Source organism: Elephas maximus, chromosome 25 (genome assembly GCF_024166365.1).
Source record: "Elephas maximus indicus isolate mEleMax1 chromosome 25, mEleMax1 primary haplotype, whole genome shotgun sequence".
Classification (NCBI taxonomy): Eukaryota; Metazoa; Chordata; class Mammalia; order Proboscidea; family Elephantidae; genus Elephas; species Elephas maximus.
The window spans coordinates 61397176-61422740 of NC_064843.1; the positions used below are offsets into that span (position 1 = coordinate 61397176).

The 25565-nt window shown below is 40.6% G+C and overlaps 1 protein-coding gene across 3 annotated transcripts in view; it reads left to right on the plus strand.

Moving 5' to 3' along the window:
- The window catches only part of CFAP61 (cilia and flagella associated protein 61), a 419682-nt gene that overhangs the window by 265256 nt on the left and 128861 nt on the right, over positions 1 to 25565 (plus strand). For all 3 annotated transcript variants that reach the window (XM_049868785.1, XM_049868786.1, XM_049868787.1), the window contains one exon: positions 14408 to 14700. In XM_049868785.1, coding sequence (XP_049724742.1) covers positions 14408 to 14700 — 293 coding nt within the window. The remainder of the gene's footprint in view (positions 1 to 14407; positions 14701 to 25565) is intronic.

Sequence of the window (25565 nt, forward strand, 5' to 3'; positions counted from 1 at the left end):
CAATGTTGAATAAGAGTGGTGATAAAGGGCATCCTTATCTGGTTCCCGATCTCAGTGGGAATGTTTTCAGGCTCTCTCCATTTAGGGTGATGTTGGCTGTTGGCTTTGTATAAGTGCCCTTTATTGTGTTGAGGAATTTTCCTTCTATTCCTATTTTGCGGAGAGTTTTTGTCATGAATGGGTGTTGAACTTTGTCAAATGCCTTTTCTGCATCAATTGATAAAATCATGTGATTCTTGTCTTTTATTTTATGTGGTATATTTCATTAATTGCTTTTCTAATGTTGAACCATCCCTGCATACCTGGTATGAATCCCACTTGGTCATGGTGAATTATTTTTTTGATATATTGTTGAATTCTGCTGGCCAGAATTTTGTTGAGGATTTTTGCATCTACATTCATGAGGGCTATAGGTCTATAAGTTTCTTTTCTTGTGGTGTCTTTACCTGGTTTTAGTATCAGGATTATGGTGGCTTCATAGAATGAGTTTGGTAGTATTCCATCCTTTTCTATGCTCTGAAATACCTTTAGTAGTAGTGGTGTTAGCTCTTCTCTGAAAGTTTGGTAGAACTCTGCAGTGAAGCCGTCTGGGGCAGGGCTTTTTTTTTGTTGGGAGATTTTTGATTACCTTTTCAATCTCTTCTTTTGTTATGGGTCTATTTAGTTGTTCTACCTCTGTGTGTGTTAGTTTAGGTAGGTAGTGTGTTTCTGGGAATTCATCCATTTCTTCTAGGTTTTCAAATTTGTTAGAGTACAATTTTTCATAGTAATCTGATATGATTCTTTTAATTTCAGTTGGGTCTGTTGTAATATCGTCCATCTCATTTCTTATTTGGGTTATTTGCTTCCTCTCCTGTTTTTCTTTTGTCAGTTTAGCCAGTGGTTTATCAATTTTGTTGAGTTTTTCAATACAACAGCTTTTGGTCTTGTTAATTCTTTCATTTTTTTTTTTTTCTGTTTTCTATTTCATTTAGTTCAGCTCTAATTTTTATTATTTGTTTTCTTCTGGTGCCTATGGGTTTCTTTTGTTGCTCTCTTTCTATTTGTTCAAGTTGTAGGGATAATTCTTTGATTTTGGCCCTTTCTTCTTTTTGGATGTGTGCATTTATTGATATAAATTGACCTCTGAGCACTGCTTTCACTGTGTCCCAAAAGTTCTGATAGGAAGTGTTTTCATTCTCATTGGAATCTATGAATTTCTTTAATCCATCCTTAATGTCTTCTATAATCCAGTCTTCTTTGAGCAGGGTATTGTTCAGTTTCCCTGCTTTTTCTGTTATTGATTTCCACTTTTTTGGCCTTATGGTCAGAGAAGATGCTTTGTAATAGTTCAGTGTTTTGGATTCTGCTAAGGCTTGCTTTATGATCTAATATGTGGTCTATTCTAAAGAATCTTCCATGTGCACTAGAAAAGAAAGTATACTTGGTTGCTCTTGGGTGGAGTGTTCTGTATATGTCTATGAGGTCAAGTTGGTTGATCGTGGCGTTTAGATCTTGCGTGTCTTTATTGAGCTTCTTTCTGGATGTCCCGTCCTTCACCGAAAGTGGTGTGTTGAAGTCTCCTGTTATTATTGTGGAACTTTCTCACTTTTCAATGCTGATAGAGTTTGTTGTATGTGTCTTGCAGCCCTGTCATTGGGTGCATAAATATTTAATATGGTTATATCTTCTTGGTGTATTGTCCCTTTAATCATTACGTAGTGTCCTTCCTTACATTTTATGATGAATTTAACTTTAAAGTCTATTTTGTCAGAAATTAATATTGCCACTCCTGCTCTTTTTTGATCGTTGTTTGCTTGGTATATTTTTTTCCATCCTTTGAGTTTTAGTTTGTGTCTCTAAGTCTAAGGTGTGTCTCTTGTAGGCAGCATATAGACAGATCTTGTTTTTTAATCCATTCTGCCACTCTCTGTCTCTTTATTGGTGCATTTAGTCCATTTACATTCAGGGTAATTATGGATAGGTATGAATTTAGTGCTATCATTTTGATGTCTTTTTTTGTGTGTTGTTGACAGTTTCTTTTTCCCACTTAATTTTATGTGCTAAGTAGATTATCTTTATATATTGTCCTTTCCTCATATTTGTTGTTGATTTTGTTTCTGCTGAGTCTCTATTTTTTTCTTGTATTTTATTTTGATGCACAGGATAGTTTGTCTCCTTTGTGGTTACCTTATTATTTACCCCTATTTTTCTAAATTTAAACCTAACTTTTATTTCTTTGTATTGCCGTATCTTTCTCTCCATATGGAAGGTGTATGGTTACATTTCTTAGTCCCTCTTTATTATTTTAATGTTGTCTTCTTTTATATAATAACATCGCTGTTACCCTGTTTTGAGCTTTTTTTTTTTTTTTTTTTGGATTTCCCTCTCTGGGTTGACTTCTGGTTGCTCTGCCCAGTGTTCTAGTCTTGGGTTGATAAAAAGATATTATTTGATTTTCTAACCAAAGAACTCCCTTTAGTATTTCTTGTAGTTTTGGTTTGGTTTTTATGAATTCCCTAAACTTGTGTTTATTTGGAAATGTCTTAATTTCACCTTCATATTTAAGAGACAGCTTTGCTGGATAGGTGATTCTTGGCAGGCAATTTTTTTCCTTCAATTTTTTAAATATGTCATCCCATTGCCTTCTTGCCTGCATGGTTTCTGCCAAGTAGTCCGGGCTTAATCTTATTGGCTCTCCTTTGTAGGTGACTTTTCATTTATCCCTCGCTGCTCTTATAATTGTCTCTTTATCTTTGGTTTTGGCAAGCTTGATTATAATATGTCTTGATGACTTTCTTTTAAGATCTACCTTATGTGGAGTTCAATGAGCATCTCAGATAGATATTTTGTCATCTTTCACAATATCAGGGAAGTTTTCTGCCAACAAATCTTCAACAATTTTCTCTGTATTTTCTGTTATCCCTCCCTGTTCTGGTACTCCAATCACTCATGGGTTATTTTTCTTGATAGAGTCCCACATGATTCTTAAGGTTTCTTCATTTTTTTTAATTCTTTTATCTGATTTTTCTTCAAATATATTAGTGCCAAGTGATTTACCTTCGAGTTCAGAAATTCTAGCTTCTACTTGCTCAATTCTGCTCCTCTGATTTTCTATTGAGTTGTCTACTTCTGTAATTTTATTGTTAACCTTCTGAATTTCTGATTGCTGTCCATCTATGGATTTTTCCAGCTTATTAAATTTTTCATTATATCCCTGAATAATCTTTCAAATTTCTTCAGTTGCTTTATCTCTGTGTTCCTTGGCTTGTTCTGCATATTGCCTCGTTTCCTTCCCGATGTCTGGAAGGGTTCTGTATATTAAACTTTTGTATTCTGCATCTGGTAATTCCAGGAAGGCACTTTCATCTAGAAGGTCCCTGGATTCTTTGTTCTGAGAGCCTGTTGAGGTGACCATGGTCTGTTTCTTTATGCGACTTGATATTGACTGTTGTCTCCAAGCCATCTATAAGTTATTGTATTAGTTTATGCTTGCTTACTGTGTGGTAGCTCCTTGCTTTGTTTTCTTTTGGTATACCCCTGTGGGTTGCTTGAGTGAGCTAGCTTGATTTTTTTTCACCTTTGGAGCGCTGATGTTCTGTCCCCAGATGGCTAGAGCTGTTATCTGGTATATCAGTCTAGGAGTCCATTCAGTTTTCTTGTCTGAATTCAGCTCAGGTTTTCAGGTAGCTGATCATCAAGTGTGTGGTACAGGCTCTGTCCTACAGCCTTAGAGGGGCAGTGGTGATTGGTGTATATACTGGTATCTGATTGCAGCAGGGAGTCATGCTCTGAACAAGGCAGGGGCCTGAGAACCGACCCCCAAGTGTTTCTGAGGAAAGTGCATGCCTGTTTCCTAGAGCATGCAGGTGGGTGGGATATGCAGAGGGACCATGGGCACCCAAAGTTTTTGGTTGTAAGGACTGGGAGGTACCAGTTATCTTTGGACCCCTGTCGCAGGTGGCTGGGTGACCTGAGTGGAGCTACCAGTCCTTAGGTCCCTGATGTGAGTATGTGAGAACCTTTTTTAATAGGCAAAGCAGTGTCAAACATCAAACATCCACTTCTCCACCACACAGCTGAAACGGTCCACCCAGAAGGGAAAGGTGCTCAAAGTCCATGGACGGTTTATGCCTGGACAGGAGCCACTTCTGTCCTGAGCTCCCCAGGTTAGTGGAGCTAACAAATTATCTTTTCCCCCCATTTGCAAATTTTTTCCTTCCCCAAGGCTGGGAGGATGGCTCTAGGTGCTCAATAGTGCCTATCTCAGGCCCAGGGGATTCAGCCGCTGAAGCCAGCTTGGGGGTGGGGGGGCACAGTAAAATATACGCAAGTACTTAGCTTTTGCTGACAGCGCCATTCGTCTCAGGTTCCGGAGGTGTGAGTAGGCCGTGTGGCTGGCTGCTTCTTCCTGAGGAAACTGTGGCCGAACGCTAGTACTAGCCCTCTGCCACCAGTGCTCGGGGAATGGTACCTGAGGGCTCCCTGCAATTCAGGTCCAGTAACTCCTCTCCACTTCTGGACGGTCTCTTCCTTCCCCTGCCCCTCAGTTCATTTTCTAAGCTTGCCTTTGAAGCTGAGGGCTCCCAGCTTGTCACAAATATACTCATTTCACTTGTTTTTTCGGGTCTTTATTGTAAAGAGGGCTTGCCGGAAGCATCTGTCTATTTGGCCTTCTTGCCTCTGCCTCCTTATCAATGCATCTTGATTGCATGTTCAATCAGTTTCAGGCTATCAATGCATCTTGATTGCATGTTCAATCAATTTCAGACTGTAGCAGCTGATAAAAATCTTCTATTCATCTTTGGCCCTAGTGGGTGGTGAATAAATTTGAATAATAGTTGTATTAACTGGTCTTTCTTGTGGGCATATAGATATTTTCCTATCACAGACAGCATTGTACTTCAGGATAGATCATGAAATGTTCTTTTTGATGATGAATGCAACACCATTCCTCTTCAAGTTGTCATTCCCCGTGTAGTAGACTATATGATTGCCCAATTCAAAATGGCCAATATGAGTCCATTTCAGCTTATTAATGGCTAGGATATTGATGTTTATGTGTTCCATTTCATTTATGATGATTTCCGATTTTCCTAGATTCATACTTCGTACATTCCAGGTTCCAATTATTAATGGATGTTTGCAGCTGTTTCTTCTCATTTTGAGTCATGCCACATCAGCAAATAAAGGTCCCGAAAGCTTTATTCCATCCACATCATTAGGGTCGACTCTACTTTGAGGAGGCAGCTCTTCCCCAGTCATCTTTTGAGTGCCTTCCAATCTGGGGGCTCATCTTCCAGCACTATATCAGACAATGTTCCGCTGCTATTCATAAGGTTTTCACTGGCTAATGCTTTTCAGAAGTAGACTGCCGGGTCCTTCTTCCTAGTCTGTCTTAGTCTGGAAGCTCAGCTGAAACCCGTCTTCCACGGGTGACCCTGCTGGTATCTGAATACCAGTGGCATAGCTTCCAGCATCACAGCAACACACAAGTCCCCACAGTATGACAAACTGGCAGACATGTGGGGGAGTCTTTGTCTAGGGACCAAAAATTAAAAAAATAAATAATCCCCATGCCTATGCTTTTGCTATCATCAGTTGATGAAAAAATTATTTATGAGCATTTGAGTACAGCCAAGTTTGTTTCAGCTCTAAATGTTATTGTTAAGAATAGTAATACTAAGGGGTTTTGTGTAAAAATGCCTAGCCTCATGTCTGGCATATAGGACTCACTCAATAAGCATGAATTGAACCTAAAAATTCTTCATAAAAGTGAAAAATGATGTGGAGAGAACTCACAACCCTCCACAGAGTGAAAACATTTAAAAGCAAGAGAGTGACCTAGCAAAGAGCAGTAGGCCAAATTCGATACATTGGGTTTTTATCCACAACCACCAATTGCCATCGAGGTGACTCTGACTCATGGCAACCCCATGTGTGTCAGAGTAGAACTGTGCTCCATAGGGTTTTCAATGGCTGATTTTTTGGAAATAGGTTGTGAGCCATTTCTCCCAAGATACCTCTGGCTAGACTCGAACCTCCAACCTTTTGGTTAGCAGCCGGGCTTGTTAATTGTTTGCACCACTTGTTTTGTTATATTTGTGAAGGAATGTGATTTGACTTGTAATATATTCTCATTTGTTAACAAATCATATTCCACTATATATTATAGACAGTTAGGAAATATGAGAAACCCTGGTGGCATAGTAGTTAAGTGCTACGGCTACTAACCAAAGGGTCAGCAGTTCAAATCCGCCAGGTGCTCCTTGGAAACTCTATGGGGCAGTTCTACTCTGTCCTATAGGGCTGCTATGAGTCGGAATCGACTCAATGGCACTGGGTTTGGTTTTTTTGGTTTAAGGAAATGTGGTTAAATAATCGTATTTCTAGTTGCCATTGAGTCGATTCCAATTCATCGTGCTCCCATGTATGCAGAGTAGGACTGAGCTTCATAGGGGGTTTCAAGGTTTTGACCTTTCAGAAGCAGATTGCCAGGCCTGTCTTTTGAGGCACCTCTGGGTAGGTCTGAATCGCCAACTGTAGTGAAGTGAGTTCCTTTGTGTGGCCTTTTGCCTTGGTTCTTTGGAAAAACAGTCTAAGAAAATTTTCTCCTAAGCCTTGTAGAATTATTTTTGCCCTAATTTTCTACCCCAGAAGGTTTGTTACTTTTGTATAGGTTGATTGACATTTCCTGGGCAAGCTGTAAACAACGTGGTTTGATATTTTTTGTCTGACCCTGGGCTGCAGCCTGCCCTGTGATTGGTATGCACCTTGCAGAGATTGGTCAATAGACTGTGCAAATTAAGTGTTTCAGGCCTATGGAGAGGGGATTGGTCAGTTTATGCTCCCCCTGGTGGGAGGGGTCATGCCTTGAAATTGACAAGGAGTTGTGTATATAAGCAGCCAACCCCAAAGGACTTTTTTAGAGATAAAAAGAAGCAGGAAGAAGCAGAAAGAAGAAGAAGCAAGAAGGCAGAAGAAACAGAGAGAGAGTGGAGGCAGGGAACCTCTTAAACAGCTGCTGTGTGGGTAAAGGGCTCTAACGCTGAAGGTGGTGACAGGCCCAGAAGAGGCCCAGCAGCAGAGCTGAGGGCAGGAAGGCCAAAGGCAGACAGGCCTGTCATGAGAGTGCTGAGAAGAAGCCTCTCCTGAGGAGGCTGAGGAGCTTGTCCTCAGGGAGCCGAGAGGAGCCTGTCCTCAGGGGGCTGAGAGGGGCCAGCCCTCAGGGGGCAGAGAGGAGCCCGTTCTGAGGGGGCATAGAGGCGCCCGTTCTCAGAGGGCTGAGAGGAACCTGTCCTCAGGGGGCTGAGAGGGGCCTGTCCTCAGGGGGCTGAGAGGAGCCCATTCTGAGGGGGCTGAGAGAAGCCCATTCTCAGGGGGCTAAGAGGAGCCTATTCTCAGGCGGCTGAGGGGGGCCAGTCCTCAGGGGGCCCAGTGAGGCGTGTCCTCAGGGGGCTGAGAGGAGCCCGTTCTGAGGGGCCTGAGAGGACTCCATTCTCAGCGGGCTGAGAGGAGCCTGTCCTCAGGGGGCTGAGAGAAGGCCCGCACAGCTGAGAAAAGCTGAGTGAGCTGCACTGCACTGAAGAAGGAAGACTTTGCTGTGTGCTGATCCTGATCCTGAGTTGTAGCCTGTTGATCCTGGTCCCAAGTTGTACCCTGTTCTTCTTTAATAAACCACTTAACTATAAGTATGGTCTGTGAGTTCTGTGTGGTATTGCAATAGATTATCAAACCCAGCAGAGAAGTAGAGTACCATGGAGGACAACTGGTATCAGAATTGGTAAAAAAAAAAAAAAGTTGGGAAAGTGGAGGTATGTCTGACCCCCACCTCATGGGAATCAGCTTTGGGCTGATCCTGGTCACTACAGGTTCTAATGCTACTACTACTACTACTCCTACCATTCTACACTGACTTCAAGTGCTCAACCCTTTGTGCCACCCAGGGATTCCATAAATAATCATATAAAGCACATTTAAATTTAAAAATTTATATACATAAAATCAGTTAGGCATTTATTTAATACATGTCTAATATTGCTGTGATGGTATGGTCTATTGTTCAGCAAATATTCATCTCCCACCCCCACCTTGGCGTGGGTGTGATCCAATGACTTGTTTTGGCCAGTGGAATGTGAGTGGATGTGAGACAGGCAGGGGCTTGAGATGTACTTCAGCAGTTGGGCTCACCTTCCCGAGCTTCTGCCTTTTCCCATAAATATAATACGCAAGTCCAAGGAGGACAAAAGGTGTGTGGCCTAAATGCAAACCCAACCTCAGCTTGTAGGCAAGCCTAACCCAGATCAACTGGCATCAACCCACAAATACACGAGTGAGAAACACAGGCTTATTGTCGTTTGATATTGAGTTTGGGGTTGTTTGTTAATGTTGTTTGATGTTGAGTTTCAGGGTTGTTTGTTAGGCATCATTATTGTAGCAATAGCTGACTGATATGTTGGGGCAGTTCTACTCTGTCACACGGGGTGGCTGTGAGTTGGAATCCACTCTATGGCATTTAACAAAAACAGTATTCCGTGCTACAGATGTACTACAGCTCGTTTGACCATTCCTCTATGGAAGGACACTTCGATTGCTTCTCATTTTTGGCTATTACAAATAAAGCTGCTACAAAAATTTGTATACAGGTTTTTGTGTGGACACGTGGTTTTGTTTTTCTGGAACAAATGCCCAGGAGTATGATAGCTGGGTTGTGTAGTAAGTGTGAGTTTAGTTTTTTAAGTAAGCAAAGTTTCATATTTTTGTCAGGAATTTTTTCAAATGAAAATATACACAGCAATTCAACAATTTTTATGTGTATACTTCAGCGACATTGATTAGATTCTTCAAGTTGTGTAGGAATTCTTTCCATCCTTTCCCAAATTATTCCACCGTTCTTAACATAAATTGACTGCCCTGTAAGTTTCTCATCTAACCCTTCAAGTTGGTGTTGACATTTGATCACATATAGATAATTCTTTAAAAGAGCTCAAGGCAGACATTCCTTATTAATTAAGCTAAACTATTGTTTTTTTTATTTTTTATTGTTTGGTTTCAAGATGATTTCAGGTGATAGTTTCAGTTTTAGGTTTAAAGATTCCCTCAGGGCAGCAGTTTCAGCCTCAATGCTCCAGAGAAGAATAGCTTCTGTTCCACATTTTTACCACCTTTGATCAGGATTCTTCTATAGAATCTTTGATCAAAATGTTTAGTAATGGTAGCCAGGCACCATCCAGTTCTTCTGGCCTGATGGCAAAGGAGGCAGTTGTTCATGGAGGCAATTAGACACACATTTCATTTTCTTCTCCTATGCCTGACTCCTTCTTCCTCTGCTGCTCCAGATGAATAGAGATCAATTGTTGTATCTTGGATGGCTGCTCACCAGCTTTTAAGACCCCAGGCACTATGCAATGAACTAGGAGATAGAACAGAAATACTAAAAACAATATTAGGCCACTTGACTGGGATGTCCCATGAAGCCATGTGTCATATATTGAATTGTGTTCCCAAAAAACATCTATCAACTTGGCTAGGTCATGATTCCCAGTATTGTATGATTGTCTACCATTTTGTCATCTGATGTGATTTCCCCATATGTTGTAAATCCTATCACTATGATGTAATGTGATGGATTAGTGTCAGTTATATGGATGAGATCTACAAGATTAGATAGTGTCTTAAGCCAATCTCTTTAGAGATATACAAGAGAAGTGAGCAGAGAGACATGGGGACCTCAAACCACCAAGAAAGCAGCACCGGGAGCAGAGTGTGTCCTTTGGACCTGAGGTTCTTGTGCTGAGATGCTCCCAGACCAAGGGAAGACTGATGACAAGGACCTTCCTCCGGAACTGACAGAAGAAAGCCTTCCCCTGGAGCCAGGGCCCTGAATTTGGACTTGTAGCCTACTAGACTGTGAGGGAATAAGTTTCTCTTTGTTAAAGCCATCCACTTGTGGTATTTCTGTTATAGCAGCACTCGATGACTAAGACACCATGACATCAAACCTCCAAACCAAGGAATAAATCCCATAATGTCTTTGGTTGTGCATACATATCCAGCATCAGGAGCTACTTTTTGTTGTTGTAAAAATACATATAATACAGCTTTTGCAAATTCAACCTTTCTCAGGTGTACAAATCAGTGATATCAATTACATTAATCATTTTGTACAGCCAATACCCTTAATCAATGCCAAATTTCCCATCACCATAGACAGAAACTTACTGCTTCTCAAACAATTTCTTCCCCTCCCTCCCACCCCTGGTAACCACCAATGAACTTTGTCCTCTACACATTTACCTATTCTAGTCATTTCATATAAGTGAGATCATACAATATTTGTCCTTTTGTGACTGATTTAATTCACTCAACATAGTGTTTTCAAGGCTCTTCCCTGTTATGGCATGTATCAGGACTTCATTTCTCTTTATGGCTGCTTCCGTTGTATGTATGCACCACATTTTGTTTATCCATTCATCCTTGATGGACATTTAGGTTGTTTCCACCTTTTGGCTACTGTAAATAATGCCTCAGTGGACACTGGTGTACGTAGGTCTGTTCACATCACTGCCTTTAAGTCCTGTGGGTATATACCTAGGGGTGGGATTGCTGAGTCATATGGTAGTTATATTTTTAATTGTTTTGAGGAACCACCACACTATTTTTCACAGTGACTGTACCATGTTGCATTCCTACCAGCAATGGATAAGGATTCCAGTTTCCCCATATCTTCACCAACATTTGTTATTTTCCTTTTTTTTTTTTAAATCTTAGTGGGAGTGAACTAGTATATCACAGTGGTTTTGATTTGCATCTCTCTGATGATAGCATTAGGAATTTTGCTGTGGTGATTTTGTTAGGAAATTTCATTTCAAATGAAACTTAAAGATTAACTAGAACTATTTTAAAATTAGAATACCTATAAATAAATCTCTAATATAAGAATTAAAACCATGCCCTCAAGTCAGTTCCAACTCATGGTGATCCCATGTGTGTCAGAATAGAGCTGTACTCCATACAGTTTGCAGCGATTGATTTTTCAGAGATACATTACTAAGCCATTCTTCTCAGGCACCTCTAGGTGGGCTCAAACAGCCAACCTTTCAGTTTGCAGCAAAGCATATTAACCATTTGTACCACAACTTAAAATTAGAGATGTCTATCTCACCCCGACATTACTGGCATTCATAATAATTTTAAAAAATTGTTGGAGAGGCTGTGGGGAGATTGGAACTCTTATGCACTCCTGGTGGGAACCATCTTGGAAGTCGATATGTCGCTTCCTTAAAAAGCTAGAAATAGAAATACCATAGAATCCAGCAATCTGACTTCTAGGAGTATACATAAAGAAATAAGAGCCATCACACGAATAGACATAGGCACACCTATGTTCATTGCAGCATTATTCACAATAGCAAAGAGATGAAAATAACCTAAGTGCCCATCAACAGATGGATGGATAAACAAGCTAAGGTACATACGCAACAATGGAGAACAATGATGAATCTGCAAAACATCTCACAACAGAAATGAGTCTGGAGGGCATTATGCTGAGTGAAATAAGTCACTCACAGGACAGATGCTGTATAAGACTACTATTATAAAAACTCATGAAAAGTTTTCCACACAGAAAGAAACAATGGGAGGGAAAGGGTGGGGAGGGAAACACTAACTAGACAATAGATAATTAGTAACTTTGTGAAGGGTAAGACAGTACACAATATTGGGAAGTCAGCACAGCTTGACCAAGGCAAAGTCGTGGAAGCTTCATAGACACATCCACACTCCCTGAGTGACCGAGTTACTGGGTTGGGGGTTGGGGACCATGGTCTTGGGGAACATTTAGCTTGTGTGGCATAACATAGTTTATAAAGAAATGTTCTGCATCCTACTTTGGTGAGTAGCATCTGTGGTCTTAAAAGTCTGCAAGCAGCCATCTAAGATATGTCTATTGGTTCCACCCTGTCTGGAACAAGGGAGAATGAAGAAAATCAAAGACACAAGGGAAATATTAGTCCAAAGGGCTGACGGACCACAACTACCACAGCCACCACCAGACTGAGTCCAGCACAACTAGATGGTGCCCAGCTACCACCACTGACTGCTCTAACAGATAACAGAGGGTCCTGGACAGAGCAGAAGAAAAATATAGAACAAAATTCAAACTCACAAAAAAAAGACCAGACTTACTGGTCTGACAGAGACTGGAGAAACCCAGAGATTATGGGCCCCCGACACCCTTTTAACTCAGTACTGAAGTCACTCTTGAAGTTCATCTTTGAGCCAAAGATTAGACAGACCTATAAAACAAATAATAACACACATAGTTCAACTATGTATACAAGACTAAATGGGCACATCAGCCCAAAAGCAAAGACAAGAAGGGACAGGAGAGCTGGATGAATTTAAATGGGGAACCCAAGGTCAAGAGGGGGAGAGTGTTGACACATCGCCAGGTTGGCAGCCAATGTCACAAAACAATGTGTATTAATTGTTTAATGAGAAGCTAATTTGCTCTGTAAATTTTCACCTAAAGCACAATAAAAGTAAATAAGTAATTAAAAATTGGAGATGTTATAAAAGGTATTGCTGTGTGAATGGAGAAGCTCCACCCTCTCCAGCTGCCTGCACCCCGTGGGCAGTCCCTCCAGACCCTGTTGCAAGATGGCGTCCTGTCTTCTGTGAGTCTGTGCGGAAAAACCCATCTCACAGTGCAGCCAGCGTGGAGGAGTCTGGAGAAATGTTAAACTGAGAGCCTTGTTGGGCTTAAATGCCTAAATTTGTTTAACTGAAAATGAGTATTGTTTTGGCATGTGTATTTTAAAAGGGTGAAGACCTCAAAACTTTTCCTGGCAGACTGACCCTTTGTTCTGCTAGTCAGCCAGGATTCAGGGTTGACAGCAGGTGGGAGCCTGAATAATTTAAACAAAATGTTGGCTCTTTCAGCCAAGGAAAAAGCAGCTCACTGAGGAATGCTGCATTAGCGAATCTGAATACAGAGGGCATCATGACCACAAAAGTGCAGCGTCCTAGTGAGGGCTGGGGGGAAAGGCCCTTCTCCCTGGCTTCAGTACCCTCTTGACACCCCATATTTGAGGATCAGGGAATATGGGGGAACTGTCTAGATGCTGTTGCTCTCACAGAAATAACCTGAAATTTGTCTTAGTTCATTTTTTCCTGAGCAAGTAAGACAAGCCATCATACCTCATTTTAATTTTGGATTGCAATAGACTACTGCTGAATTTATTAAACCAAGCTGAATAAATATACTTGCCATTTATTGTGACTTGTAAACTTCCTTTTCATTCCATTTCATGAACAAGTAAGGAATGTATAGGTTGATAGATTCAATGAAGTACACATTTTGCAGTAAAATTATTGTGTCTTGCCGGAAAGGTACATCTACAGCAGTTTCTTTGTGACAAGGTGAAATGCCAATTTAATGTCATAAATAGCATATAAGTTAAAAAAAAAAAAAAAAAAGCTGTCGAGTCGACTTCAACTCCTGGCAACCCCATGTGTGTCAGAGCAGAACTGTGCCCAACAGGGTTTTCAGTGGCTGATTTTTTGGAAGTATATCACCAGGCCTTTTTTCCAAGGCAACTCTGGGTGAAACTGGAGCTTCTGACATTTTGGTTAGCAACCGAGCATGTTAACCGCTTGCACAATCGCACATAAATAGCATATAATACTTTCACGCATTTAATAGTTTCATGCTCTGATCTTAAAACTGATGAAATTTATAGACTAGCATATTGAACTATTTCTGTAGCCCTCTTAAGAAATGTAATTTTATAGTTTGGGCTGTTACTATCAAAATACTCTTATATGGGTGATATCTTTCATGATTATTTTGTTAGTCCCTCTTGGTAGCTCTTGACACTTTAAATTCTAAAAACCAGAATTTGAATCTCCATAAAATCATCTGTTGATAGGCAGGGTATTCCAGCTGTAGTTATCACAGAAAGAAAAGTTTTCTTAAAATCAACCCAGTTCAATATTTAAATACGAAAATGTCATCAGTAACATGTGCATGAATATTTCTTAATGATTTGTTTCATCTTTTAGGAAGAACTTCTAGAGATTGCAAACTTTAGTAATTTTGTTTCTTTAATAAATGTAGCAAATAGGGAACAAAAGACAGATACAAGGTTTTATGCTAGACAGTTACATTCAGCATAATTTCAACTTTAAAATTATAGAGACAGAAATGAATGTCCCACTTCTGTGGTAGAAGTACTTGACGACTTTGTGGGATGTTTTGTGCCAATTCTTTACTAAATTATCTTGGGCACCGTTGCTAGGTAACCCCACTGGCTTCCCTGCAGCTGAAAAATAAGAGGGTTATAGGGAGTAATTCCCTATTATTAGCATTTGGCTAATAAGGTTTTTTAAAAACTGTATAGCCTAGTGTATTTTCCTCCTTTTCTAGGGAATGTCATTGTCTATGGGAGTACAATCGACACTTACACCACAGTGGAGGCGCTCTTAAACCTCGGCGTGAGGGGCTGCTGCATCCACTTCGTTCATCCGCCGCCCACCTCCACCATCACCTGTATCAACAACTACTCGGTGGAAAGCGCAGTGGCGGATGCGCTCACAGCAGCGGGAGTGACCATCTACCACGACGCGCTCCTGGCACAGTGGAACGACGGCCAGTACCCGGACCCCATCAAGTGCGCCAGTTTCACCACACCCACCAAGCCCTTCAGACTTCAGTGCTCCGTGAGTAGGCCTGTGAACTTCGCTCATCAGGTGGGAGCGGGGAAAGCAGTCACCTGTCGGGGGCTTTAAGGGTCTGAAGGATTGCAGGGAGTACATTTATAGTCACATGTTGGGTTTTGTTTTCTAACTGTTCAGCTATCTATTGGTGAGTAACAAACGACCCCAAACTTAGGGACATGAAACAATAAATTATTATTATTTTCTCTCCTGGTTCTAGGAGTTGACTGGGCTCAACCTGGGAGTACTTGGGTAGTGGGGCGTGGGTTCTGCTGTGCCCCATAGGGTCACCACGAGTCAGAATCGAGTAGACAGCAGTGGGTAACATTTCCTGAGAGCTTGTCATGTGGCAGGAGCCATGCTACATGCCTGCAGTGCATTCTTTCATGTCGTTATAACTGCTCTAAAGGAAAGCAACCCCATTTTACTTATGAGAGCATTGTGGCTCCAGGCACGTCCCAGTGTCTACACTGCTTTTATACACTATGACACTGGAAAAGGAAATGGAAAGGCTTATGGAGTAGAGCCTTGGAAGATTTATAGAGAGACAGTACTTCTCTTTTGGGTTGCCTAACAGCCCAGCCTAACAGGCCAACCTAAGAGCCTGTATCATTAGAGTTGCCAGCTCAGAAGATCAGCAGAAACCCGTAAGGAAGGGGAGAGGGAAGCAGCCAATCAATTTAACTGGGAAGCAAGAGACCCAAAGGAGGCCAAGCTCAGTGTGAGGATTGGGGCTGTATAGCTCAAGGGTGTTTGTTACCAGTTGTTACAAAGAATGCCAGCTACTGTCTAGTGGGCAACGCCTTACCTCAGAGTAGGAGGTGGTCACCCTAAATTACAGCTTCTAATTCAAGTGCCTCTAAGAGTAGAGAATGGTGACAATACTCTACCTCCCTGCCCCCAGAGTCTAGACAGAGGCTCAAAGCAGATCACCACCACAAGGGAGATTTCTCTGGAGTCTCTTTTTATCCTGAATATCGATGGAAATTTTGCATTCTGCTCTTTAGAATATACGCTCATTTGTTGACTCATTCCACAGATATTTATTGAGCATGTACAAGTAGGTCCCAGGCTAGGGTTGCTGGGAATATAGCCGTGAAAAGAGAGAAATAAATTTTATTTATTTATTTATTTATTTATTTATATTAACTTTTATTGAGCTTCAAGTGAACGTTTACAAATCAAGTCAGACTGTCACATATAAGTTTATATACATCTTACTCCCTACTCCCACTTGCTCTCCCCCTAATGAGTCAGCCCTTCCAGTCTCTCCTTTCGTGACAATTTTGCCAGCTTCCAACTCTCTCTATCCTCCCATCCCCCCTCCAGACAGGAGATGCCAACAGTCTCAAGTGTCCACCTGATATAATTAGCTCGCTCTTCATCAGCATCTCTCTCCTACCCACTGTCCAGTCCCTTTCATGTCTGATGAGTTGTCTTCGGGGATGGTTCCCGTCCTGTGCCAACAGAAGGTTTGGGGACCATGACCACTGGGATTCCCCTAGTCTCAGTCAGACTATTAAGTATGGTCTTTTTATGAGAATTTGGGGTCTGCATCCCACTGATCTCCTGCTCCCTCAGGAGTTCTCTGTTGTGCTCCCTGTCAGGGCAGTCATCGATTGTGGCCGGGCACCAACTAGTTCTTCTGGTCTCAGGATGGTGTAGGTCTCTGGTTCATGTGGCCCTTTCTGTCTCTTGGGCTCTTAGTTATCGTGTGACCTTGGTGTTCTTCATTCTCCTTTGCTCCAGGTGGGTTGAGACCAATTGATGCATCTTAGATGGCCGCTTGTTAGCATTTAAGACCCCAGACGCCACATTTCAAAGTGGGACGCAGAATGTTTTCATAATAGAATTATTTTTCCAATTGACTTAGAAGTCCCCTTAAACCATGGTCCCCAAACCCCTGCCCTTGCTCCGCTGACCTTTGAAGCATTCATTTTATCCCGGAAACTTCTTTGCTTTTGGTCCGGTCCAATTGAGCTGACCTTCCATGTATTGAGTGTTGTCCTTCCCTTCACCTAAAGCAGTTCCTATCTACTAATTAATCAGTAAAAAACCCTCTCCCACCCTCCCTCCCTCCCCCCCTCATAACCACAAAAATATGTGTTCTTCTCAGTTTATACTATTTCTCAAGATCTTATAATAGTGGTCTTACACAGTATTTGTCCTTTTGCCTCTAATTTCGCTCAGCATAATGCCTTCCAGGTTCCTCCATGTTATGAAATGTTTCACAGATTCGTCACTGTTCTTTATCGATGCGTAGTATTCCATTGTGTGAATATACCACAATTTATTTACCCATTCATCCGTTGGTGGACACCTTGGTTGCTTCCAGCTTTTTGCTATTGTAAACAGAGCTGCAATAAACATGGGTGTGCATATATCTGTTTGTGTGAAGGCTCTTGTTTCTCTAGGGTATATTCCGAGGACTGGGATTTCTGGGTTTTTTTTTTTTTTTTTTTTTTATGGTAGTTCTATTTCTAACTGTTTAAGATAACACCAGATAGATTTCCAAAGTGGTTGTACCATTTTACATTCCCACCAGCAGTGTATAAGAGTTCCAATCTCTCCGCAGCCTCTCCAACATTTATTATTTTGTGTTTTTTGGATTAATGCCAGCCTTGTTGGAGTGAGATGAAATCTCATCGTAGTTTTAATTTGCATTTCTCTAATGGCTAATGATCGAGAGCATTTTCTCATGTATCTGTTAGCTGCCTGAATATCTTCTTTAGTGAAGTGTGTGTTCATATCCTTTGCCCACTTCTTGATTGAGTTGTTTGTCTTTTTGTGGTTGAGTTTTGACAGAATCATATAGATTTTAGAGATCAGGCGCTGGTCAGAGATGTCATAGCTGAAAATTCTTTCCCAGTCTGTAGGTGGTCTTTTTACTCTTTTGGTGAAGTCTTTAGATGAGCATAGGTGTTTGATTTTTAGGAGTTCCCAGTTATCTGGTTTCTCTTCGTCATTTTTGGTAATGTTTTGTATTCTGTTTATGCCTTGTATTAGGGCTCCTAGGGTTGTCCCTATTTTTTCTTCCATGATCTTTATCGTTTCAGTCTTTATGTTTAGGTCTTTGATCCACTTGGAGTTAGTTTTTGTGCATGGTGTGAGGTATGGGTCCTGTTTCATTTTTTTGCAAATGGATATCCAATTATGCCAGCACCATTTGTTAAAAAGACTATCTTTTCCCCAGTTAACTGACACTGGGCCTTTGTCAAATATCAACTGCTCACATGTGGATGGGTTTATATCTGGGTTCTCAATTCTGTTCCATTGGTCTATGTGCCTGTTGTTGTACCAGTACCAGGCTGTTTTGACTACTGTGGCTGTATAATAGTTTCTGAAATCAGGTAGAGTGAGGCCTCCCACTTTCTTCTTTTTCAGTAATGCTTTGCTTATCTGAGGCTTCTTTCCCTTCCATATGAAGTTGGTGATTTGTTTCTCCATCACATTAAAAAATGACATTGGAATTTGGATCGGAAGTGCATTGTATGTATAGATGGCTTTTGGTAGAATAGACATTTTTACTATGTTAAGTCTTCCTATCCATGAGCAAGGTATGTTTTTCCACTTAAGTATGTCCTTTTTAATTTCTTGTAGTAGAGCTTTGTAGTTTTCTTTGTATAGGTCTTTTACATCCTTGGTAAGATTTATTCCTAAGTATTTCATCTTCTTGGGGGCTACTGTGAACGGTATTGATTTGGTGATTTCCTCTTCGATGTTCTTTTTGTTGATGTAGAGGAATCCAAGTGATTTTTGTATGTTTATCTTATAACCTGGGACTCTGCCAAACTCTTGTATTAGTTTCAGTAGTTTTCTGGAGGATTCCTTAGGGTTTTCTGTGTATAAGATCATGTCATCTGCAAATAGAGATAATTTTACTTACTCCTTGCCAATCCGGATGCCCTTTATATCTTTGTCTAGCCTAATTGCTCTGGCTAGGACCTCTAGCACAATGTTGAATAAGAGCGGTGATAAAGGGCATCCTTGTCTGGTTCCTGTTCTCAAGGGAAATGCTTTCAGGTTCTCTCCATTTAGAGTGATATTGGCTGTTGGCTTTGCATGCCCTTTATTATGTTGAGGAATTTTCCTTCAATTCCTATTTTGGTAAGAGTTTTTATCATAAATGGGTGTTGGACCTTGTCAAATGCCTTTTCTGCATCAATTGATAAGATCATGTGGTTTTTGTCTTTTGTTTTATTTATGTGATGGATTACATTAATGGTTTTTCTGATGTTAAACCAGTCTTGCATACCTGGTATAAATCCCACTTGATCATGGTGAATTATTTTTTTTTGATGTGTTGTTGGATTCTATTGGCTAGAATTTTGTTGAGGATTTTTGCATCTATGTTCATGAGGGATATAGGTCTATAATTTTCTTTTTTTGTAATGTCTTTACCTGGTTTTGGTATCAGGGAGATGGTGGCTTCATAGAATGAGTTGGGTAGTATTCCATCATTTTCTATGCTTTGAAATACCTTCAGTATTAGTGGTGTTAACTCTTCTCTGAAAGTTTGGTAGAACTCTGCAGTGAAGCCGTCCGGGCCAGGGCTTTTTTCTGTTGGAAGTTTTTTGATTACCATTTCAATCTCTTTTTTTTCTTATGGGTCTATTTAGTTGTTCTACTTCTGAATGTGTTAGTTTAGGTAGGTAGTGTTTTTCCAGGAATTCATCCATTTCTTCTAGGTTTGCAAATTTGTTAGAGTACAATTTTTCATAATAATCTGAAATGATTCTTTTAATTTCATTTGGTTCTGTTGTGATGTGGTCCTTCTCGTTTCTTATTCAGGTTATTTGTTTCCTTTCCTGTATTTCTTTAGTCAGTCTAGCCAGTGGTTTATCAATTTTGTTAATTTTTTCAAAGAACCAGCTTTTGGCTTTGTTAATTCTTTCAATTGTTTTTCTGTTCTCTAATTCATTTAGTTCAGCTCTAATTTTTATTATTTGTTTTCTTCTGGTGCCTGATGGATTCTTCTGTTGCTCACTTTCTATTTGTTCAAGTTGTAGGGACAGTTCTCTGATTTTGGCTCTTTCTTCTTTTTGTATGTGTGCATTTATGGATATAAATTGGCCTCTGAGCACTGCTTTTGCTGTGTCCCAGAGGTTTTGATAGGAAGTATTTTCATTCTCGTTGCATTCTATGAATTTCCTTATTCCCTCTTTGATGTCTTCTATAACCCAGTCTTTTTTCAGGAGGGTATTGTTCATTTTCCAAGTATTTGATTTCTTTTCCCTAGTTTTTCTGTTATTGATTTCTAGTTTTATTGCCTTGTGGTCTGAGAAGATGCTTTGTAATATTTCAATGTTTTGGACTCTGCAAAGGTTTGTTTTATGACTAATATGTGGTCTATTCTAGAGAATGTTCCATGTGAGCTAGAAAAAAAAGTATACTTTGCTGCAGTTGGGTGGAGAGTTCTGTATAAGTCAATGAGGTCAAGTTGGTTGATTGTTGTAAGTAGGTCTTCCGTGTCTCTATTGAGCTTCTTACTGGATGTCCTGTCCTTCTCCGAAAGTGGTATGTTGAAGTCTCCTACTATAATTGTGGAGGTGTCTATCTCACTTTTCAATTCTGTTAAAATTTGATTTATGTATCTTGCAGCCCTGTCATTGGGTGCATAAATATTTAATATGGTTATGTCTTCCTGATCAATTGTCCCTTTTGTCATTATGTAGTGTCCTTCTTTATCCTTTGTGGTAGATTTAAGTCTAAAGTCTATTTTGTCAGAAATTAATATTGCTACTCGTCTTCTTTTTTGCTTCTTGTTTGCTTGATATATTTTTTTCCATCCTTTGAGTTTTAGTTTGCTTATGTCTCTAAGTCTAAGGTGTGTCTCTTGTAGGCAGCATATAGACGGATCGTGTTTCTTTATCCAGTCCAAGACTCCCTGTCTCTTTATTGGTGCATTTAGTCCATTTACATTCGGCGTAATTATAGATAAATAAGTGTTTAGTATTGTCATTTTGATGCCTTTTTATGTGTGTTGTTGACAATTTCATTTTTCCACTTACTTTTTTGTGCTGAGACGTTTTTCTTAGTAAATTGTGAGATCCTCATTTTCGTAGTGTTTGACTTTATGTTTGTTGGGTTGTTACGTTTTTCTTGGCTTTTATCTTGAGTTATGGAGTTGTTATACCTCCTTGTGGTTACCTTAATATTTACCCCTATTTTTCTAAGTAAAAACCTAACTTGTATTGTTCTATGTCGCCTTGTATCACTCTCCATATGGCAGTTCTATGCCACCTGTATTTAGTCCCTCTTTTTGATTGTTATGATCTTTTACATATTGACTTCAATGATTCCCTGTTATGAGCATTTTTTTTTAATTAATCTTAATTTGTTTTTGTGATTTCCCTATTTGAGTTGATATCAGGACGTTCTGTTCTGTGACCTTGTGTTGTGCTGGTATCTGATATTATTGGTTTTCTGACCAAACAATATCCTTTAGTATTTCTTGTAGCTTTGGTTTGGTTTTTGCAAATTCTCTCAGCTTGTGTTTATCTGTAAATATCTTAATTTCGCCTTCATATTTCAGAGAGAGTTTTGCTGGATATATGATCCTTGGCTGGCATTTTTTCTCCTTCAGTGTTCTATATATGTCATCCCATTGCCTTCTTGCCTGCATGGTTTCTGCTGAGTAGTCTGAACTTATTCTTATTGATTTTCCCTTGAAGGAGACCTTTCTTTTCTCCCTGGCTGCTTTTAAAATTTTCTCTTTATCTTTGGTTTTGGCAAGTTTGATGATAATATGTCTTGGTGTTTTTCTTTTTGGATCAATCTTAAATGGGGTTCGATTAGCATCTTGGATAGATATCCTTTCATCTTTCATGATGTCAGGGACGTTTTCTGCCAGCAGATCTTCAATTGTTTTCTCTGTGTTTTCTGTCCTCCCTCCCTGTTCTGGGACTCCAATCACACCCAAGTTATCCTTCTTGATAGAGTCCCACATGATTCTTAGGGGTTCTTCATTTTTTTTAATTCTTTTATCTGTTTTTTTTCAGCTATGTTGGTGTTAATTCCCTGGTCCTCCAGATTTCCCAGTCTGCATTCTAATTGCTCGAGTCTGCTCCTCTGACTTCCTATTGCGTTGTCTAATTCTGTAATTTTATTGTTCATCTTTTGGATTTCTACATGCTGTCTCTCTATGGATTCTTGCAACTTATTAATTTTTCCACTATGTTCTTGAATAATCTTTTTGAGTTCTTCAACAGTTTTATCAGTGTGTTCCTTGGCTTTTTCTGCAGTTTGCCTTATTTCGTTTGTGATGTCTTGAAGCATTCTGTAAATTAGTTTTTTATATTCTGTATCTGATAATTCCAGGATTGTATCTTCATTTGGGAAAGATTTTGATTCTTTTGTTTGGGGGGTTGGAGAAGCTGTCATGGTCTGCTTCTTTATGTGGTTTGATATCGACTGCTGTCTCCGAGCCATAGTAGTGGTTTATTCTGTAATTGCTCACTGAGTCTTATCTTGTTTTGTTTTCTTTCAATATACATGGATGGGCTACTAGATTGTGCTGTCTTGTTTGTTGTAGCCCTTGACTTACTTATGACCTATTACCAGCTGCTTTGGGCTGTTGCCAGATATATATGCCTGAGTCTATTCACTATTCTTGAGTAGAATCTGATTTTGGGTCATCAAGTGTGTGCTGCTCCCTAACACCTATCCACCTCGAGAAGTAGTGGTGATAGTTGTGTGCACCAGATTCTATTAGCAGCTGGGGTTCACCCTCTAGGGGGGGCAGGATGCTGACAGCATTCCCCCAAGTGTCAGTGAGGTAGGTGTGTCTCTATTCCTATAGCACCTTGGTGGGAGGGCACTGCAGCTGTACCTTAGGCCCCCAATGCAAGTATCTCTACTGATTGGTAGATGTCGCCCTCCTTAGACCCCTAAGGCAAGAGACTAGGTGGTCTGGGGGGAGCTTCAGCCCTCAGTTCCCTGTTGTGGGTCAGTTGGGGCTCTGTTGAATAAGCAGAGACATCAGACCTGGGAAACTTGTTTTTCCAGAAAATCCGCTAAAAAAAAAAAGCAGTCAGATCCCTATCAGAACTGCCTTTGGATTATAACCACCACCTTGTTCCCTGTAAGGATGAAAGTCCGAGATTTGGATCATATATGCTTGGCTGTAGCTGGTTCTGTGTTTTCAGTCCAATTTGGGATGGATTTTTGGTCCCTGGGTTTTTTGTGGTTCCTTCTCTCATGCCGGAAGAATGGGTTATGAAAAGACCAAAAAAAAAAAGGGCGGAGGGGGAAGCAAAGCCGCCACGGAGCCAGAGCCGTTCTCCCTCTGGCTCAGGAAATTCCAATGTTAATGAAGCCGCCTGGGAAGGGGAGGGGAGGGTTCAGAGAAATAGGAGAGTAGCACCTCGGAATGTAGCCAAAGTTGCTTATCTTGCTTGGAATGACTATTTTATCTGAGATTCCCGAGGGGCGTGTCGCCTATGTGTGCTGGCTGTGTGGAGATTGCCCCCAGGGGTCTGGCCCACTGAAGGCGTGGTCAGATCCTCCGCTGCCAGTCCAAAGCCCAGCGTCAAGGTTCCCCTGCTGGGACGCTGCACTCCCGGCTCCAAAATCAGTCGCTGCCTCCCGGGGACTTCTCGTCCCGCCAGCCACGTCACCGCACCGCCCTCACGGACCAGCTGGGCCCCCTCCCGGGGTTAGTTCCGGGGGGTAGGGCTGCGCCCCTTGTTTGCTGCATCAGAAGATTTTGAGATCAGCTCCCCTGGGCCCAGACCTAAGCCCGGCGCCAAGGTTACCTGACTGGGACGCTGGCTTCAGGCTCTGAAAACAGTCACTGCTTCCCCATATTTGTTCGTTCTCCGTCTCTAAATCTGTGTTTGTTGTTCAGGGTTCATAGATTGTTATGTATGTGATCGATTCACTTGTTTTTCCGAGTCTTTGTTGCAAGAGGGATCCGAGGTAGCGTCTACCTAGTCCGCCATCTTGGCCCCGCCTCCTCCTCAATTTTATTTTGATATAAAAGGTATATTGTCTACACATGTTTATGACAACACTTATTATGTAATATAGAAAAAATCAAAATGATTCTACCCCAATTACCGCCCCCCCTCAAATTAGGTCCCACAAGATGAGCCAAATGTATCCTGAAGAACCTCTGGAGGTGAGCACATACCTTGTATAGGAAGCAGTTGTTGTCGAGTGCCGTCAAGTCAATTTTCAACTCATGACTTCGTGTGAGAGTAGAATTGCCCCATATAGTTTTCTAGGCAGGAATCTTTACGGGAGCAGATCGCCAGGTCTTTCTCTCACAGAGCTGCTGGATGGGTTTGAACTACCGATCTTTCTGTTATCAGCCAAGCACTTAACTGTCACACCACCCAAACGTCCCCAAATGTCTAACTGAATCCGGCTTCTCTAGCAGCCCTCTCTGACCTTTACTTCCCTGTTCAGATTAGAATAAGAATCATGGCAAAAACACCTTGCAAATACTCTGAACTGCCTTGATCCTATACACCTCCCTGCTATAACTTCATCCTAAAAAATCTGGGTTGGACATTGATCTATTTGCTGTCATATCCATTCTATGCTGTGCCCTCCTCTGCATCACAGAAATGACCTCTGAAGACTACCTTCCCAGGTTCAGCTGCTTTCATCCGTGTTCGGCCAATGTTAGGCCCCTGTGGAAGATGAGAAGTGGAAAGAAGGGAGAAGGCTTTGGCAATATCTATCGGGGATGAATTGCAAAGGAGCATGAGGAAAGTTGGTGGTGATGAACATGTTCATCATTCAGCTGTGGTGATGGTGGACAGAATTAGAATTTTATACAAGTGGAATCACAGTATATATTATTTTGTATCTGTCTTCTTTCACTTGACATAATGATGTTAAGATCCATCCCTACTGTTCCATGTATCAGTGGTTCATTCCTTTTTACTGCAGACTAGTATTTCATCGTATGGCTATACCACGTTTTGTTTATTCATTCGCCTGATGTAAACGTTCTTGTACATACTTTCGTATAAACATACATTTTCGTTTTTCTTAACTGTATACCTGGAGGATGGCTAGGTCATACAGTGCATGAATGTTTACCATTTTAAGAAGCTACCAGGCTGCTTTCCTCAGTAGTTACACCATTTTATGTTTTTACCAGCCACGTATGAGAGTTCCAGTTGCTCCACATTGTTGCCAGCATTTAACGTGGTCCATCTTTTTAATGTTAACCATTCTAGTGTGTGTGAAACGGTGTACCATTGTGTTTGTAATTTGTACTTCTCTCATAATTAATAACATTGGGTATCTTTTCATGTGCTCGTTGGTCACATCTACTTCTGTTGTAAAGTGTCTGTTTAAATCTTGTGCCCATTTTTAAAATAGGGATGTTTGTTTTCACATTAGTGAGTTGTAAGAGTTCTTTAAATATTCCAAATACAAATACTTTATGTGATATATGTGCTATGAATATTTCCTCTCGGTCTGTGTCTGGCTTTTCATATACTTAGTGGTGCCTTACAAGAGCAAGAACTTTTTAATTTTGATGAAGTATAATTTATCAATATTTTTCTTTTACGGTTAAGACTTCTTGTTTTCTACCCAAGAATCCTTTTCTTACACAAAGTTGCAAATATTTTCTCCTGTGTTTTATTCTGGAAGATTATATATTTAGATTTGTGATCAATTTTGACTTAATTTTTAGATATAGTGTGAAGTGAGTGTTGAGGCTCGTTTTTTTTTTTTTTCTGTATGGATATCCAGTTGTTCAAGCGCCATTAGCTAAAAAACTTGCCTTTCCCATTGAATTGCCTTGGCTGATTTGTTGAAAATCTGTTAACTGTGTATGTATAAGTCTATTTCTGGACTCACTTTTCTGTTCCATTGATCTATATGCCTATCCTTTTGCCAATATT